Raw genomic sequence first — 15,807 nt, forward strand, 5'->3', positions numbered from 1 at the left:
ACCTCAGTACATGCCAAAATAATGAACCAATTTACTCTGCTGTCTGTGATCTAACTCATACCCAATCCTGTTTGACCATCAGCCTTATTTATTGACCCTCAATGACTTCCAGTTATGTAATACCTAAATTTTAAAATTTTCATACCTGTTTTACAGCATCACCTCTCCCTATCTCCAACCTTCTCTAGTCCTCTGAAACATCTGGCCTCTTCAGCATCCCCAGATTTAGTCACTCTGTTCACTGGTGGCTGTGGCCTTCAGCTGTTGGGGTTGTCCTGAAATTTCCTCCCTAAACCTTTCCCCTCCTTTGAGACACTCCTTTGACCAAGCTTTCAGTTATCCTGCCCTAATAGTTCCTTATTGTAGTTGGCATTTGATAACGCCTCTGTGAAGTGTCTTGGCAGTTTTCCTCTTCTAAAGGCATTATACAAGTAGGAGTTACTGAAGTACGTAGTTCCCTGAAAGTGGCAACACAGGTAGACAGAGTCGTGAAGAAGGCCTATGGCACTCTTACTGGTAGAGGCAGGTACAATTACAACATTTAAAAGTCATTTGGACAGGTATATGGATAGGAAGGGTTTTGAAGGATATGGGCCAAACCCAGGTAAATAGGACCGGCTTAGGTAGGCACCTTGTTCGGTACAGACAAGTTGTGCTAAAGGGTCTGGTTCCGTGCTGTATAACTCTGTGACTCTACAACTTCTGGCACCTAAAAACATTACTAGTGGGAGCAGCTATTGCTCCAACTTTCAACTATATATAAAAGTAACTTTTTTTTTTCTCTTAATCAATCTTTTCCTGTGCACTGCAAACTACAATGGCATCAACTAACCGTGCAAAGCAGGTCTGAAGAAAATCCAGCACACTATTTTTGGTTACATTTGTTTTTGGGATGAGAAGGCACTAATGTCTAATTTCCCTGTTGAATCAAAGGGGCTTCTCCAAGAACTGCTACAGTCAGGTGGTTAACAGAGTTAACATTTCAGGCTGACGACCTGTGATCAGAACAGGATGGTGTCAGACATGGAGGTGACTGTTTCAACAGAGAGACTGCAGATGCTGGAATCTGGAGCAACACACAATCTGGTGGAGGAACTCAGCAGGTCGAGCAGCATCTGTGGTGGGGGGGGGGGGGGGGGGGAAGGAACTGTCGACGCTTTGGATCGAGACCCTGCGTCAGGACATTAATTTTTATGTTCAACGTTCCAATTGCCTTGCTTCTCAGCTTATTACATCTTCTCCCCCTCCCCCAACCACCTACCTTCCCCCCTCACCTGGACTCACCTATCGCCTGCCAGCCTGTGCTCCTCCCCCTCCCCCCAACTTCTTATTCTGACTTCTGCCCTCTTCCTTTCCAGTCCTGATGAAGGGTCTCGGTCCAAAACGTCGACTGTTTATTTCCCTCCACGGATGCTGCCTGATCTGCTGAGTCCCTCCAGCACTTTTTGCGTATTGCTCCAGATTCCAGCACCTGCAGAATTTTCTGCGTCTCAGCCTTGCTCCTCTTACCCCCTTCCTTGTTCTGTGGCTCTATCCACTAAGTGCCTCCTTCAAGTGCTGGCCAAGGCTAGTGGATGTGGAATTTATTCTCTCATTTGGAAGTGATGTCTTTGTTGATCTGGAGGCTACATTTTCAGCTGTACTGAAGACACCAATAGCAATCAAATTAATTAATCGATTGCTGCTTTGTATGTCCATCATTTCTCCAGCCCCAACCTCTTCCGTCAGTGACCCATCTCTCATAAAGACAGAATCTGACTGGCTTCTTTGTAACCCTTGCTATCCCTGACACACGGGAGAGTCAGAGACACACACCACAGAAGTGAACTCTTTGGTCTACCACTTCGATGCTGACCTTTTTGCCCCTCTACACTAATCCCACTTCCCTGCATTCGGACTGTATCCTTCTCTGCCTTCTGGGAGGGGGAGGGGGGTGGAATGCAAACATTTGGATTCTTCAACTTCCTCTGGATTAGATGCTTTGGCACTCAAGCTGATGTTGTGATTCAGATTCATCAACTGAGCTTGGAATCTGGGACTGCGTGTGTGCGCCAACCCACTGACCAAGCGAGCCAACCCTTTGCCAGTTAGTAGCGGAGTTGGAAGGCTGTGATTCAATTCCCAACTCATCCAGGCTGACATTTTTAGTGCGTTCTAAGGGAGGTGCCGTGATTCAGAGGAGGCATTTAACCGATTGTTCACTTGCCTTCTACTGGGTGGGGACATCAACGATTCTATGGCACCGTCTGACATTACGGTTGATACATAATCGACATAGATTAAAACAAAACTACAAATACAAATTGTATCTTGCTGTGTAAAAATTATCTGCCACTTTTCTTACCATAATGCCAACAACTATTTCATTGGCTGTAAAGCACCTTGGAGTGTTTTAAGGTCATGAAGGATGCTTTGTAAATGGAAGCTGAAAGTCTTTCTTTAAAGATGTATTCCACTTTGATATGGAAGTTTGTGTTTGATACTTTTTACAAGTTCCTTTATCCAGGTCTCACTTCTGCATTGGCTCCAAACCCTTCTGCTTCAATCTAACACATACAAGCAGCTCGTATTTTAAATAAAGAACAGACCTCGCTTCCCGCAGTGTAGGTAATGTGAAGCAGAGTGTGCTGGTGTTGATCTTAGTGCTGCGTCATTTTTTCCCCAACAGTTCCACCAAATATGTGAACTGCAAAATTGCTGTTAGACTCCTGTAAAAGCAGTGGGAACTGCTGTACACTGGGGGCCTGCAGTGTGCAGTGTGTGCAGAGGCCGAGGGTCACGGGGAGAGGGAGCCACAGGCTGGAGGCAGCAGTGCTTAGATGAGAATTTACAAGTGTGTAGGTTTAGGAAGAAAAGGTTGAAAAGGAATTGTACATAGTGTCTACCAAACACACAAATTTTACCAACAAGGGCAAGAGTAGCAGGTGCATGGAAAGTTATAAGGAGAGATAAACTGGGTCTGTTTTCCCTGAAGCAAAGGAGGCTGTGAGGTGACATGATAGAGGTATATAGTATTATGAGAGGCATAGATAGGATATATACTCAGTCTATTTCCCATGGTGAGGGTGTCTAAGACCAAAGGTTTAAGGTGAGAGGGAGGAAGTTTAAAAGGGACCTGAGGGGTAAATTTTTCACACCCAGAAGTAGTTGGTATCTGGAATGAGCTGCCTGAGGAGGAGATGGTTACAGCATTTGAAAGGCATCTGGACAGGTACTTGAATTAGCATAGAGGGATATTAAATTAACTCAGGTAAATGGGATTGGTATAGATAGGCATGAGGTCAGCATAGACTCAGAGGGCCGAAGGGCCTGTTGCTATGCTGTGCAATTCTATGAGTCTAACAACCCCACCTATAGATTTCCCTCCAGGTCACACATCCTGACTTGGAAATACATTGCATTTACTTCACTGTTATTGGGTCTAAGTCCTGGAGCTCCTTACCCAACAGCACTGTGGGGACACCTTCATCTGAAGGCTCAGTACACCTTCTCAAGGGCAATCAAGGATGGGAAATAAATGTTGTCCTTGACAGTGACATCCCAAAGAAAGGAATAAAAAATTCACGTAGGAGAAATAGGGAATAAAAGTAACAGCAGAATATACCGGCAAGAAACAATACAGATTTAAGTATTAAATTATTATGATTTGTGGTTCTTTGTGCCCCAAAATGTTTCTTTTCCTTGCATTTCCTCTACCCTTAGAATACTCCCACTCATAAACTATTTCCCTGACCCTGACGTCATGAGTTTGGCCGAACTTTCTTTGGGGCAACTTCAGTCAAATGAGTTCCATCCTCTGGAATTAAATTTTCCAAACCCACGTCTTTAACATCCTCCTTGAAGTCCTTTAATGAGGTCGTTGTAGAGGTAGTGGAAAACACAGAAGGATGTGGGGAATTGATTCCAGAGCGTGCAACCGGGTTGACTGAAGGTGCCCCAGACAGAGTTGGGGCAAACCCGACTGGAGGGGAAAAAATTGGTCACCAAACTTTCAATTATAGGGCATAAAACTATTGATTTGGACAAAAAGGTGCACGAGTTGGTTTTTGCAACATGGAATGCCCTGCAACAGCAGCAGTGGAAGCAAGATCATAGTAGGTTTAAAAAGTGGCAAATTATCTAACTCAACTGTATGGAAAGGGTACCATAGTAGGACCAAAGCAGCTAACTCAGCAGCAGAATTAGTCTCCTTCTTAGCATTCTGAGAACTTGCCTTTTACCAAGATTCAAATTAAACAAAAATGGCCCAACATTTCAATGTTCAAAACACAAGTGAATAAAAAAGTTTGGAGTCAAGTCCCGAGATAAAGGGGAGATGTTTCACCTGGATGAGGAGCCTTGAAGTAGGGATCAAAATGGGCTAGGCCATTCGAGGTAGAAATGCGTAGAAATTTCTTCACTCAAAGGGTAGTGAAACTTTGGGCTGCAGAAGCTCAGATATTGATTACATTGAAAGACGAGATTAATGGATTTCCAGATACTAGAGGAACCAATGGACAGGGAAACGGGATTGATATAGAAGATCAGCCATGATCTTGTTGAATAAAAGAGCAGGTACAGGGGATCAAAGGGCTTACTCCTGTTCCTATTTGTTACGTTCTATTGCTATGTAGAAAGTAATCCATAACTCACTATTCCATCCCAAAAAATAGATTTAGGGTTACCCTCTGGCTGGAATGTGAGAGTAGAAGAAAAGAATCTTTGAACCTCCTGAAAGACAATTGAGCCCAGGAGGGAAACTTCTATTAACAATTTAGAAAACTATGCTCACATATACTTAAAGGTTTTGTGTTTAGACTACAGCACATAAGAGCTGGTCATATCTTGGTGTGCTGTAGTAACAACAGGATACAAAAAATTTTACATTTCACTTCATGGGTGCAGAATTAAATTATTAAAAAAAAAGGGCATACTTACAACACGCCTCTAAAAATGTCACACAATACCTACAGCCAATGAAGTACATTTGAAATGTGGTCAATGTAGGGAATGCAGCAGACAATTTGTGCACTGCAAGCTCTTCTTTCTTCTTAGACAGTCCCTCAAGATTAGGGACGTTTGACTTCCAATCTGGTTGTCTGGGCTCTGAGGTGGCTGCTGAGGCCAATGAGGAATCCACAGACTCTGCCATAGGTGGAGCAAGTGCTGAACGGTGTTGGTAGGTGAGATGACTGGGAGGTTCTGCCCCCTCCTTCCTCCATTTCTACCTGGTCTCAGTGCACATCTGCAAGAGATTGTAGGTGCTCAGTGCCTTCCCTTTCTTTATGAGCAGCCATCGGTCAGGGATTCCCATGTTTTATGAGGGTCTTACATTATTTTCAGGAAGCTTTGAGAATATCCTTGAAGCATTTCCTTTGTCCTTCCAGATTTTTTTCTTTCCATGACAGAACATGGAGTAGGGGGTCTGCTGTGGGAGTTCACCCATTGGAGCTGGCCAAGCGTAATCAAGAGCCTTGTTGCTGTGAGCATTGGCCTAGGAGAGGATACAACATTCTGCAAAACAGTAAGAGAATGTAATCTGATCTTCCTCATATAATTGTTGACAAGGATCTCACGGAAAATGCCCATGCTCTTTATTAAAATAATGCCATGTAATCTTTTGATACTGCAAACTGGGCCTTGGTTTCTTATCCAATACCTCTGAAGTGGAACATTCCCTCAGTACTGCATCACATTAATTTGCCTAAGTCTCAACTATGGAACTTGAACTTTCCAACTCAGGTGATGAAATGCAAGGTTGTTAAAACAGTTGCAGGTGTGATCCCAAACCAATGCCTAGATTAATCTGTTTACAGATATCTAGGCATGACAAAGTGTATTCCATGCCCACAGATGCCCCAATTCAAAAACTCAGCAGGCTAAGGAAATTTGGCATGTCCCCGATGACTTTTATCAATTTTTATATATGCACCAGAGAAAGCATCCTATCCAGATGCGTCAAGGCTTGGTATGGCAATTGCTCAGGCCAAGACCGCAAGAAATTGGAGACAGCTGTGAAAGCAGTTCAGTCTATCATGCAAACCAACCTCCTCTCCAGTGACTCCGTCTACACTTCTTGCTGCCTTGAAAAAGCAGCTAACATAACCAAGGACCCCTCCCACCCCCATCATTCTCCCTTCTCCCCTCTCCTGTCAGGCAGAAGGTAGAGAAGGTAGAAGGTAGAAGAGTTTCTATCCCACTGTTACCAGATTCTTGAAAGGACCTCTCATAAGCTAAAAGATCAACTCTGAGCATTTGATCTCCCAATCTACCTCGCCGTGGCCCTTGCATTTTATTTATCTACTCGCACAGCACTAAGTAAATGCAACACAATATTCTGCATTCTTTTTTCTTTTAATTACGTATGGCATGATCTCTCTGGATGGCATGCAAAAAAGCTTTTCACTGTATCTCAGTACATGTGACAATAGTAAACCAATCCAATATAAAAAAAATTATTCAAACCAAATACATTTATTGCCAGAATAACAAAGCAGTAGGATGCTACCACAAAAGCATGATCGCATCCTTTTAAAAGTGACCACACAACGTGGTTGCTGAAATACGCATGCGTACAAAGATAGCTTTCTGATTACATTTCAGGAATTAGAATTACATTCAGAAGCCCTCTCTAATATTAATGTTGGGAGAATGGCCTGTGACACACCCCAAGAAATTCCAACATAAACAAGGCTTTGGGTCGAGAGCCTGGTCAGAACGTTACTCTGGTATAATACCCACACATTCCTGTTACAGAAACAAAACATGGGCAAGCATGGAAGGATGCAATGGGATGGCTGAAACAATACCACATGTCATAACCAGATGCAAATACACTGCATGCTTGTGGTTACTTATTGCAGCCACCTCATCCTGAACTTCCACTGCATCAATGGTCAATGCAGAATTACTGGCATTCAGACACTGTCACCTGCTGGCTTTGTTGAGCTTGTGGCTGCTGTAAATGTCTCTGGGTCTCTGTTTATAGCTTGAGCAGGCAGAGATTCCTACTCAATGGAAAATGAAAAGAGAGGGAGGGTCACCCCATGCACCAAGTGTAAGGTTCCCGTTTCATCTCTCGCAGGGAGGCTCTCCCCCCCCCCGTTTTGTATGTGGAGATGCTGAGCAGGGTGGGCAGTGGTGGAGGGGTGGAAGTTGATGCTTTGGCCAATGATGTTAATAACCGTGCCAGGAACCACTGGTGTGGACTTGTTCCTCATCACGCCACGTCTTGTCTGTGAGGGTCCACTGGGCAAGGACTGAGTTGCTCCCCTGCCTCCAGGGTGGCAGCACGGGTATTTAGGCAGTGGACATTTTACACACAGCAGAAGCCCAGAAGTGAGTGCAGGGATTCAAGCAGCAGCTCCATTATCAGCTTTAATACAGGACTGGGGAAGCATCGCCGCCCAGAATCCGCACGTGATGGTGGTGGCATAGCCACATCTTCAAACTTCCCTCAGTGAGGTCAAAGCCCCTGGAGTGCAACGTCTGCCTCAGTAGCCATATTTGTCATTCAGGTGTGTCCTCCCATCGCCTGTTTGACCTTTGAGAGGAGAGGGGAAAGAAAAGTGAACAATCCAGTTCAACAACTAGTACAATACAAAATAACTTCGCATTCACAAAATATGGATACTATAAAATCATAGAGTAATACAGCAGGGAACCAGGCCCTTTGGCCCAACTCGTCCATGCTAACCAAGATGCCCATCTAAGCTAGTCCCATTTCCCTTTGTTTGGCCCATATCCCTCTAAACCTTTCCCTATCCATGTACCTGTCCAAGTGCCTTCTAAATGTTGATAATGTACCTGCCTCAACCACTTCCTCTGGCAGCTCGTTCCATATATCCACCACCCTGTGTGTGAAGAAGCTCCCCCTGAGGTCCTATTTAAATCTTTCCCTTCTCACCTTAAACCTATGCCCTTTACTTTTAGATTCGCTTTCCCTGGGAAAAAGACTGTGTGCATTCATCCTATCTGTGCCCTTCATGATGTTGCTATCCAGCTTAACATTTCATGCCCATCTTTCAATGGAATGAGCAGTTTACTCCCTTGGAATGAGTGGCTTACTTGGCCAGTCTAGAGGCTATTAAGAATCAGTCATATTACTGGATGTATTTGAATTGAAAAAATAGCCAGACCAGGTAAGGATAACAGGTTTCCTTTCCTAAGGGAGGTTAGAGAACCAGCTGTTGTAAACAATCCTGTGGAGGCTTTTAGATAGACACATGAATATGAAGGGAACAGAGGGATATGGATGATGCACAGGAGGAGGACAGTTAGTATAAATTGGCTTGAAGATGGGCACAACATTGTGGGCCAAATGGCCTGTCCTGTGCTGTACTGTTTTATGTTTTTTTTTCCCATGGTCACCATTACTAATACTGGCTTTAACAAGCGGCGGCTGCATCATGTTAATCATCTTCAACAACTCATCTCCTGAAGGAATGAGATTGCTAATTGTTCACTGTCTAGATTGTGCAAGTTGACTTGCAGCTACCAAGTTAACGACCAAAGTAGTTAATACATTAATTATTGGACTGTGGTGGGTTTAATGAGCAATTAACAAACATGAAAATCATAGGGGTTCCATACTTCATATTTCCTTATGGCATAGAAGGCAGGCATTTTGGCCCATTGACTCTATGCTGGCTCACAGTGCAATCTCAACCCCCCACTCATCTTCCCTCTAACCTATTCTGCTCACATTACCATCATCTCCTGTCAGATTCTACCACTCACTTGGGACAATTTACAATGGCACAGCCATTCTGCACAGCTTTGGGAGGTGGGAGGAAACTGGAGCACCCAGAGCAAACCCATGCGGTCGCAGGGAGAAGATGCAAACTCCACACAGACAGCACCCGAGGTGAGGAGTGAACCCAGGTCACTGGAGCTGCGAGACTCTATTCTGTCGTCTCCAACCCAACAATGCCATTTTTGCAATGCATGTCAATTTTTTCACGCTACTAGACTGCTGCAGCTTAATGATGGCAGATGTCATTCACATCATTTTTATTTTTGAACAATTCCGACTTAATGCGACATCATTCCAAAATCCGGAGTCTCTCTTGAAGCTGAAGAGAAATACCTGAAGGGGGCATCCACACACAGTAGTCAGGATCGTCGCTGGGGTAGTGTTCCGATTGGAGTTGCTGAGGTGGCTGTGGGAAGAGAAATATTAAATAAACAGAAATAATTGCAGTTAAAAATCAGCATCTGTTACACGCAACACAGAACAAAAAAAGCTGCCAGTGCTGGAAATCTGACAAGAAAATAGAAAATGCTACAAATAAAGACTCAGATGTTTTAGATCGAGGACATTCACCATCAGAAATGTTAACCTGCTTGTCTGACACTTAGATATAAATGAGTATTCATCATTTTTTTTTTCCATTTCATGAGTACCTGTTATATAGTAAATAGAAAAAGCTGCTTTTATTGCCCATCTTAACCTCCCCCCAAAACAGGACGCTGGTGGGCCATTTCAGAGTGCACTAGGAGTCAACAGTTTGAGGGGAGGGCAGAAATACCTGTAGCCCCCACCAAGTGGAGGTGTGTCTTACAACTCACATCGTCTGTCTTAGCTTTCAACCCCGCTGACACCATGCTACTGTTGCCTCCAAACTTGACCATGGTTTTAAACTCTTGGCTGGCCTCCCTCCAGTGCACCAAATCCTTTCACCCAGCATTGCTGACCATCAGGTACAGGTCAAACAAACCCTCAATTTTAAGGTTCTCATCCTTGCTTCCAAAACCCTCCATTGTTTCACACTTTCTTAAAGCTAGGAACTCTTCCCATTCTTCAGCCCTCCAACACTGTGGGGTCCACAAAATATGGGTTTTGCACTCCAATTCTAATCCTTTTACCATCGTTGGCTGTCTTCTGCAGCTGAGGGGCTATTCTCGAATGCCGCTTTCAACCTTTACTTCCTCTTAAGATGCTCCTTAAAACATCCCTCTCTGAGTCAGATTTTTGCCATATGTCTTAACGTGGCTCACTGTCAACTTTGTTCAGTAAGGCTCCTTGAGATATTTCACTGCTAAAGGTGCTACAGAAATGCAATAAAAATAGAAAATGGTGGAGAAATACATAGTTAGCATTTCGAATCAATGATCCTCCATGAGTGCTTCTGATGAAGTCATTGACCTGAAACATTAACTGTTCCTATATCCACAGATCCTGTCTGTCCTGCTGAGCATTTATGCCTTTCTCTGTCGTTGTCTTGGATTTCCAGCATCCGCCTTTCTATATAAATGCAAGATGTTCTTGCAGTTGCACATAATTACACATTTAAAGGTCCTGTTCCTTATTTTAACAGTGCCACGTGATTTTTAAACTTCATCGGAAAATACAGACAAGGTCTAATACCTCATGTGAAAGATCTCACCTCCGATATTGCAGCGTTCCCTCAGTAGACAGACTCAAGCTCAAGGTCCTATATCGAGACCCGAAACTGTGACCTTCTGCCTTAGAAAAGTTCCAGTATGTAGAGGCCGGTGGTAGTTGAATACATCTGCCCAGCTGACAAGAAGTACCTTCCCTCAAAATTACATACAATTGACCCCTATTGTTTCAGTTTGGCCTTGGGGAAAGTTGAAACCTTGATGTAATTACCATGTGGGCCACACTTTTATTCCTGGGATGGAAGCTAATAATGATCAGTGTAGTGCACGTAGACAGTGCCTCGAACAAAGAAAAAAATTCCCGGATGCCTCACAATAATAAGGCAATTATCAACCAGAGAAGGAGACATTAAGAGAGGTTTCCAAAAGCTCGATAAAAAGTTTGTTTATGCCACTTAACCCATGAAAACATTTTTTAGATTTAACCCTTTCAAACCAGTTGCATCTGGATTAAACAAACTTAAAGAGCATTTTCAACTGTACAATAATGTGGAGAAATACCAGTAACATGAGAAACTCGAAGTGTTGAAATAAGGGCATCAAAAAGGATGCTATGAAACAACATTAAAGTGCATTGGATTCAGGGCGGCTGACTACATCCGCAAGGTACATACTGCCGTAAGGAAGGCTGACACTAGACAGAAATATAGGAAGTGTTGGATTGCACAGAATTCAGGAGTAACATGGCGCAATGCTGAGCAGGATGTGCACAGGGTCCTAGATGAATACTTAATATCTGTATTCACCAAGGACAAGTATGTTGAAAAAAGGTGAGTTCAGGGAGAGGTACATTGATAGTCTGGAGTATGTCAGTGTTAAGAAGGGGCAAGTTTTAAGATGTCACAGAATGTATAAGGGTTTATAAATGCCCAGGGATGGATGAAATCTATCCTAGGATGTGATGGGAAGTAAGGGAGGAGATAGCTGGGGCCCTGACAGAGATTTTTGCATCTTTATTAGCCAAGAGGATGGTTAATGTTGATCCTTTATTTAAGAAGGGCAGAGGGATAAGTCGGGTAACTACTGGCTGGTGAGACTTATGTCAGTCGTAGAGAAATTATTGGAAAAAAGTTCTAAGGGATAGGATTTAGGTACATTTTGAAAGGCAGGGACTGATCAGGGATGGCTTTGTGCTGGGGAAATACTGTCTCACTAGCTTGATTGAGTTTTTTGAGGAGGTAACTAAGGAGATTGATGAAGGCAGGATGGTAGATATTGTCTATATGGACTTCAGTAAGGCACTTGACAAGGTCCTGCAATGGTAGGCTGGTCCAGAAGGTTAAGGCATATGGGATCCAAGGTGAGCTGGCTAAAAATGGCTTGGTGATAGGAAACAGAGGGTGGTGGGGGAAGAATGTTTTTCTGACTGGAGAAGTGTTCTTCTCACGAAATTCTGCACCCTTTTTTCTCCAAATGTACCTTTGGTCATTGCAGCCAAAAAGTTCTATTTTAACTTCATCAGTCCACAGGACTGGTTTCTAAAATGCATCAGGCTTGTTTAGACGTTCCATTGCAATCTTCTGGCGCTGAATTTTGTGGTGAGGACACAGGAAAGTTTGGAGAAAAAAAAAAGGTTCAGAATTTCATGAGAAGAACACCTCTCCAATTGTTAAGCACGGGGGTGGATCGATCATGCTTTGGGCTTGTGGTGCAGCCAGTGGCATAGGGAACATTTCACTGGCAGAGGGGAAGAATGAATTCAATTAAATACCAGCAAAATCTGGAAGCAAACATCACACCGTCTGTAAAAAAGCTGAAGGTGAAAAGAGGATGGCTTCTACAACAGGATAACGATGCTAAACACACGTCAAAATCCACAATGGACTACCTCAAGAGGCACAAGCTGAAGGTTTTGCCATGGCACTCACAGCCTCCCGACCTAAACATCATCGAAAGTCTGTGGATAGACCTCAAAAGAGCAGTGCATGCAAGACAGCCCAAGAATCTCACAGAACTAGAAGCCTTTGCAAGGAAGAATGGGCAAAAATCCCCCAAACAAGAATTGAAAGACTCTTAGCTGGCTACAGAAAGCATTTAGAAGCTGTGATACTTGCCAAGGGGGCGTTACTAAGTACTGACCATGCAGGGTGCCCAAACTTTTGCTTCGGGCTCTTTTCCTTTTTTGTTATTTTGAAACTGTACAAGATGGAAATAAAAAAGTAATCTTGCTTAAAATATTAAAGAAATGTGTTATCTTTAGCTTTATGCCTTTTGGAAATCAGGTCATCTTTTACTCATTTAGCTATCCACAGTAACAGAAATTTTGACCAGGGGTGCCCAAAGTTTTGCATGCCACTGTAGGTGTCTCCAGGCCAGATTTTGCATGATACTATTTCTGTGGAGCACCTTGGGATGCTTTGCATTTTGTTATAAATGCAAATTCCTGTTGAGTAATGTGGCAGCACAAAGCTTCAATCAATGCAGCTGCTCTTAAAGCTTGCTGTAAAGTACCCCCATATTTGGATCTTGTAAAAGGGCAGGAGAGAGCTTAGCCAAAATGAATTGCCTGCTGGGTCCTCACTGTAAGAGTTTAAACTAGTGGTCATTTTTAAACGAAGAAGTGAGTTTCCACCGAACTATATTGGGAGCAGAAAATTGGCAAGGAAGTGTAGCCTGAAAAATTTCTTCAGACCCACCTGTTCATTTATCCTTTAAATAAGTCTAGCAGATGGATAGAATATTTAAACAAAGATTATTCTTTAATATATACAAGAGTATACACCAAAAGACCTCATGCAACAGAATCCATGCAAGTGCTGAAATCCATAAAATATTATTTGGAGTCTTTTTCCCCCCCCCAATCAGACTTCTGTTATAAAAGCTTTAAAAAGAAAGGTTGCTTGTGGTTCTACTGAATTGTCTCAAGATATTCACAAATTAAATTCATAGAGCCGAAGCAGACTCTGAGTGCAGCACAATAATGAGGGCATTGCTGGCAACAGCCAAAGACAAAGCAGCGATGGGCTGAAGGTTGCAGAGCTTCCTTTTAATTTGTGCATACAACTGAATAATTCAGAAGAACTTCTTGACTTTGAACAGGGCTGGAGGATTTGCTTCCCATTGTAGCCCTTTGAAGTTAAAAGAAACATCTGAATTCGTGCAGTACCTGTCCCCATCTTCATAGACAAAGCAGAATGCAGAAACTAAAGAGACTTGGATTAATTTGAGTCTTGTTTCACCTCAGACAACCCAAAGAGACTTTCAGTTAATGATATACTTCTGAAACAGGTTCATGGTTGTGATATTGAAAAACCAACATCCAGTCGACGTAAATGGCGAAAGAGCAATGTGATAAAGGAACAAATTATCTGTTTCAGTACGATGGCTGAGGGGTGAATATTGACCAGGGAGAACATTCCTTTGAACGGAGATAATATACGACCACACTCAGAAGGCAGATCTGGACATGATTTCACACCTCAGCTGACCGACAACATTCCCTCTTGTGTAGCACTCCCTCAGCAGTACACAGCTGCATCATTTTAGATTATGTGCTCAGGTATCAGGAGTGGGTAGAGCACATTATCTAGGTCATCACTTTAGTGTCATGTTACAGAAGTATATTCAATCTCCAGTCTGTGCAATCTGGAATTGGAATTGGTTTATTATTGTCACTTGTACCAAGGTACAGTGGAAAAACTTGTCTTGCGTACTGTTCATACAGATCAATTCATTACACAGTGCATTGAGGTAGTACAAGGTAAAATACAGAATACAGAGTAAAGTGTCGCAGCGACAGAGAAAGTGCAGTGCAGGTAGACAATAAGGCACAAGGTCATTACGAGGTAGATTGTGAGGTCAAGAGTCCATCTCATCATACTAGGGGACTGTTCAATAGTCATAACAGTGGGATAGAAGCTGCCCTTGAGCCTTCTGGTACATGCTTTCAGGCTTTTGTATTTTCTGCCGGATGGGAGAGGGGAGAAGAGAGAATGTCCTGGGTGGGTGCAGACTTTGATTATGCTGGTTGCTTACTGAGGCAGCAAGAAGTATAGAGTCCATGGGGGGGGGAAGCTGGTTTCCATGATGTGCTGAGCTGTGTCCACAACTCTCTGCAGTTTCTTGCGGTCCCAGGCAGAGCAGTTGCCATTCCAAGCCGTGATGTATCCAGATAGGATGCTTTCTACGGTGCATCAATAAAAGTTAGTGAATGTCAAGGGGGACATGCTGAATTTCTTTAGCCTCCTATGGAAGTAGAGGCACCGGTGAGCTTTCTTGACCGTGGTGTCTATGTGGTTGGACCAGGACAGGCTATTGGTGATGTTCACTCCTAGGAACTTGAAGCTCTCAACTCTCTCGACCTTAGTGCCATTGATGTAGACAGGTGCATGTGCACCACCCCCCTTCCTGAAGTCAATGACCAACTCTTCTGTTTTGCTGACATTGAGGGAAAGGTTGTTGTCATGACACCATGTCACTAAGCTCTCCATCTCCTTCCTGTACTCCCACTCATTATTATTTATGGCCCACTACGGCGGTGCCATCTGCAAACTTGTAAATGGCGTTAGAGTAGAATCTGGCTATGCAGTAGAGTAGGGGGCTGAGGACACAGCCTTGTGGGGCACCAGTGTTGAGGATAATCGTGGCAGAGGTGTTGTTGCATATCCTTACTGATTACGGTCTGTTGGTCAGGAAGTCGAAGATCCAGTTTTAGAGGGAGGTGTTGAGTCCCAGGTCTTGGAGTTTGGTGATGAGTTTGCTTGGAATTACAGTATTGAAGGTGAAGCTGTAGTTAGTAAACAATAATCTAACGTATGTGTCTTTACTGTCTGGATGCTCCAGAGATGAGTGTAGGGCCAGAGAGATGCCGTCTGCTGTAAACCTGTTTCGACGGTAGGCGAATTGCAGTGGGTCGAGGTTTTCTGGGAGGCTGGAGTTGATATGTGCCATGATCAGCCTCTTAAAGCACTTCAGGATGGTGGATGTCAGAGCCACTGGGCGGTAGTCATTAAGGCACGTTACCTTTTTTTTCCTTAGTATCAGGATGATAGTGGTCTTCTTAAAGCAGGTGGGAACCTCAGATTGAAACAGGGAGAGGTTAAAAATGTCTGCAAAACCCCACCAGCTGATCTGCACAGGATCTGAGGACATGGCCAGGGACACCATCCAGGCCAGGTACTTTCCATGGGTTCACTCTCCGGAAGACTGATCTTATGCCCTCAACGGTGCCCTTGGGTTCAGGTGCATTGGAGGCTGGTGGGGAGGGTGGAGGCATACCAATCCCCTTGTTCAAAACGTGCATAGAATGCATTAAGCTCATTGGGAAGGGATGTGCTGTTGTGTGTGATGCTGCCCAACTCTGTTTTATGGCCTGTTATACCATGTAAGCCCTACCACAACTGACAGTTGGTCTGGAACTCGGTTTTGGACTGACATTGTTTCTTGGCATCTCTGATAGCTTTACGGAGGTTGTATCTCAATTCC

General features: G+C 43.7%; 2 protein-coding genes across 3 annotated transcripts in view; one reads left to right on the top strand and one right to left on the bottom strand.

Annotated features, from left to right (window-relative positions):
• Positions 1-15,807, top strand: part of si:dkey-16j16.4 (uncharacterized) — a 380,812-nt gene that overhangs the window by 138,407 nt on the left and 226,598 nt on the right. The gene's annotated exons all lie outside the window — the stretch shown is intronic.
• slc4a1ap (solute carrier family 4 member 1 adaptor protein) overlaps positions 6,324-15,807 on the bottom strand; it is a 109,105-nt gene continuing 99,621 nt past the window's right edge. For both annotated transcript variants that reach the window (XM_052024168.1, XM_052024169.1), the window contains 2 exons: positions 9,068-9,140; positions 6,324-7,522 (listed from right to left, as the gene is read on the bottom strand). In XM_052024168.1, the coding sequence (XP_051880128.1) occupies positions 7,473-7,522; positions 9,068-9,140 (123 nt within the window). In that variant the 3' untranslated portion in view covers positions 6,324-7,472. The remainder of the gene's footprint in view (positions 7,523-9,067; positions 9,141-15,807) is intronic.

This window comes from Pristis pectinata, chromosome 10, assembly GCF_009764475.1.
Source record: "Pristis pectinata isolate sPriPec2 chromosome 10, sPriPec2.1.pri, whole genome shotgun sequence".
NCBI lineage: Eukaryota > Metazoa > Chordata > Chondrichthyes > Rhinopristiformes > Pristidae > Pristis > Pristis pectinata.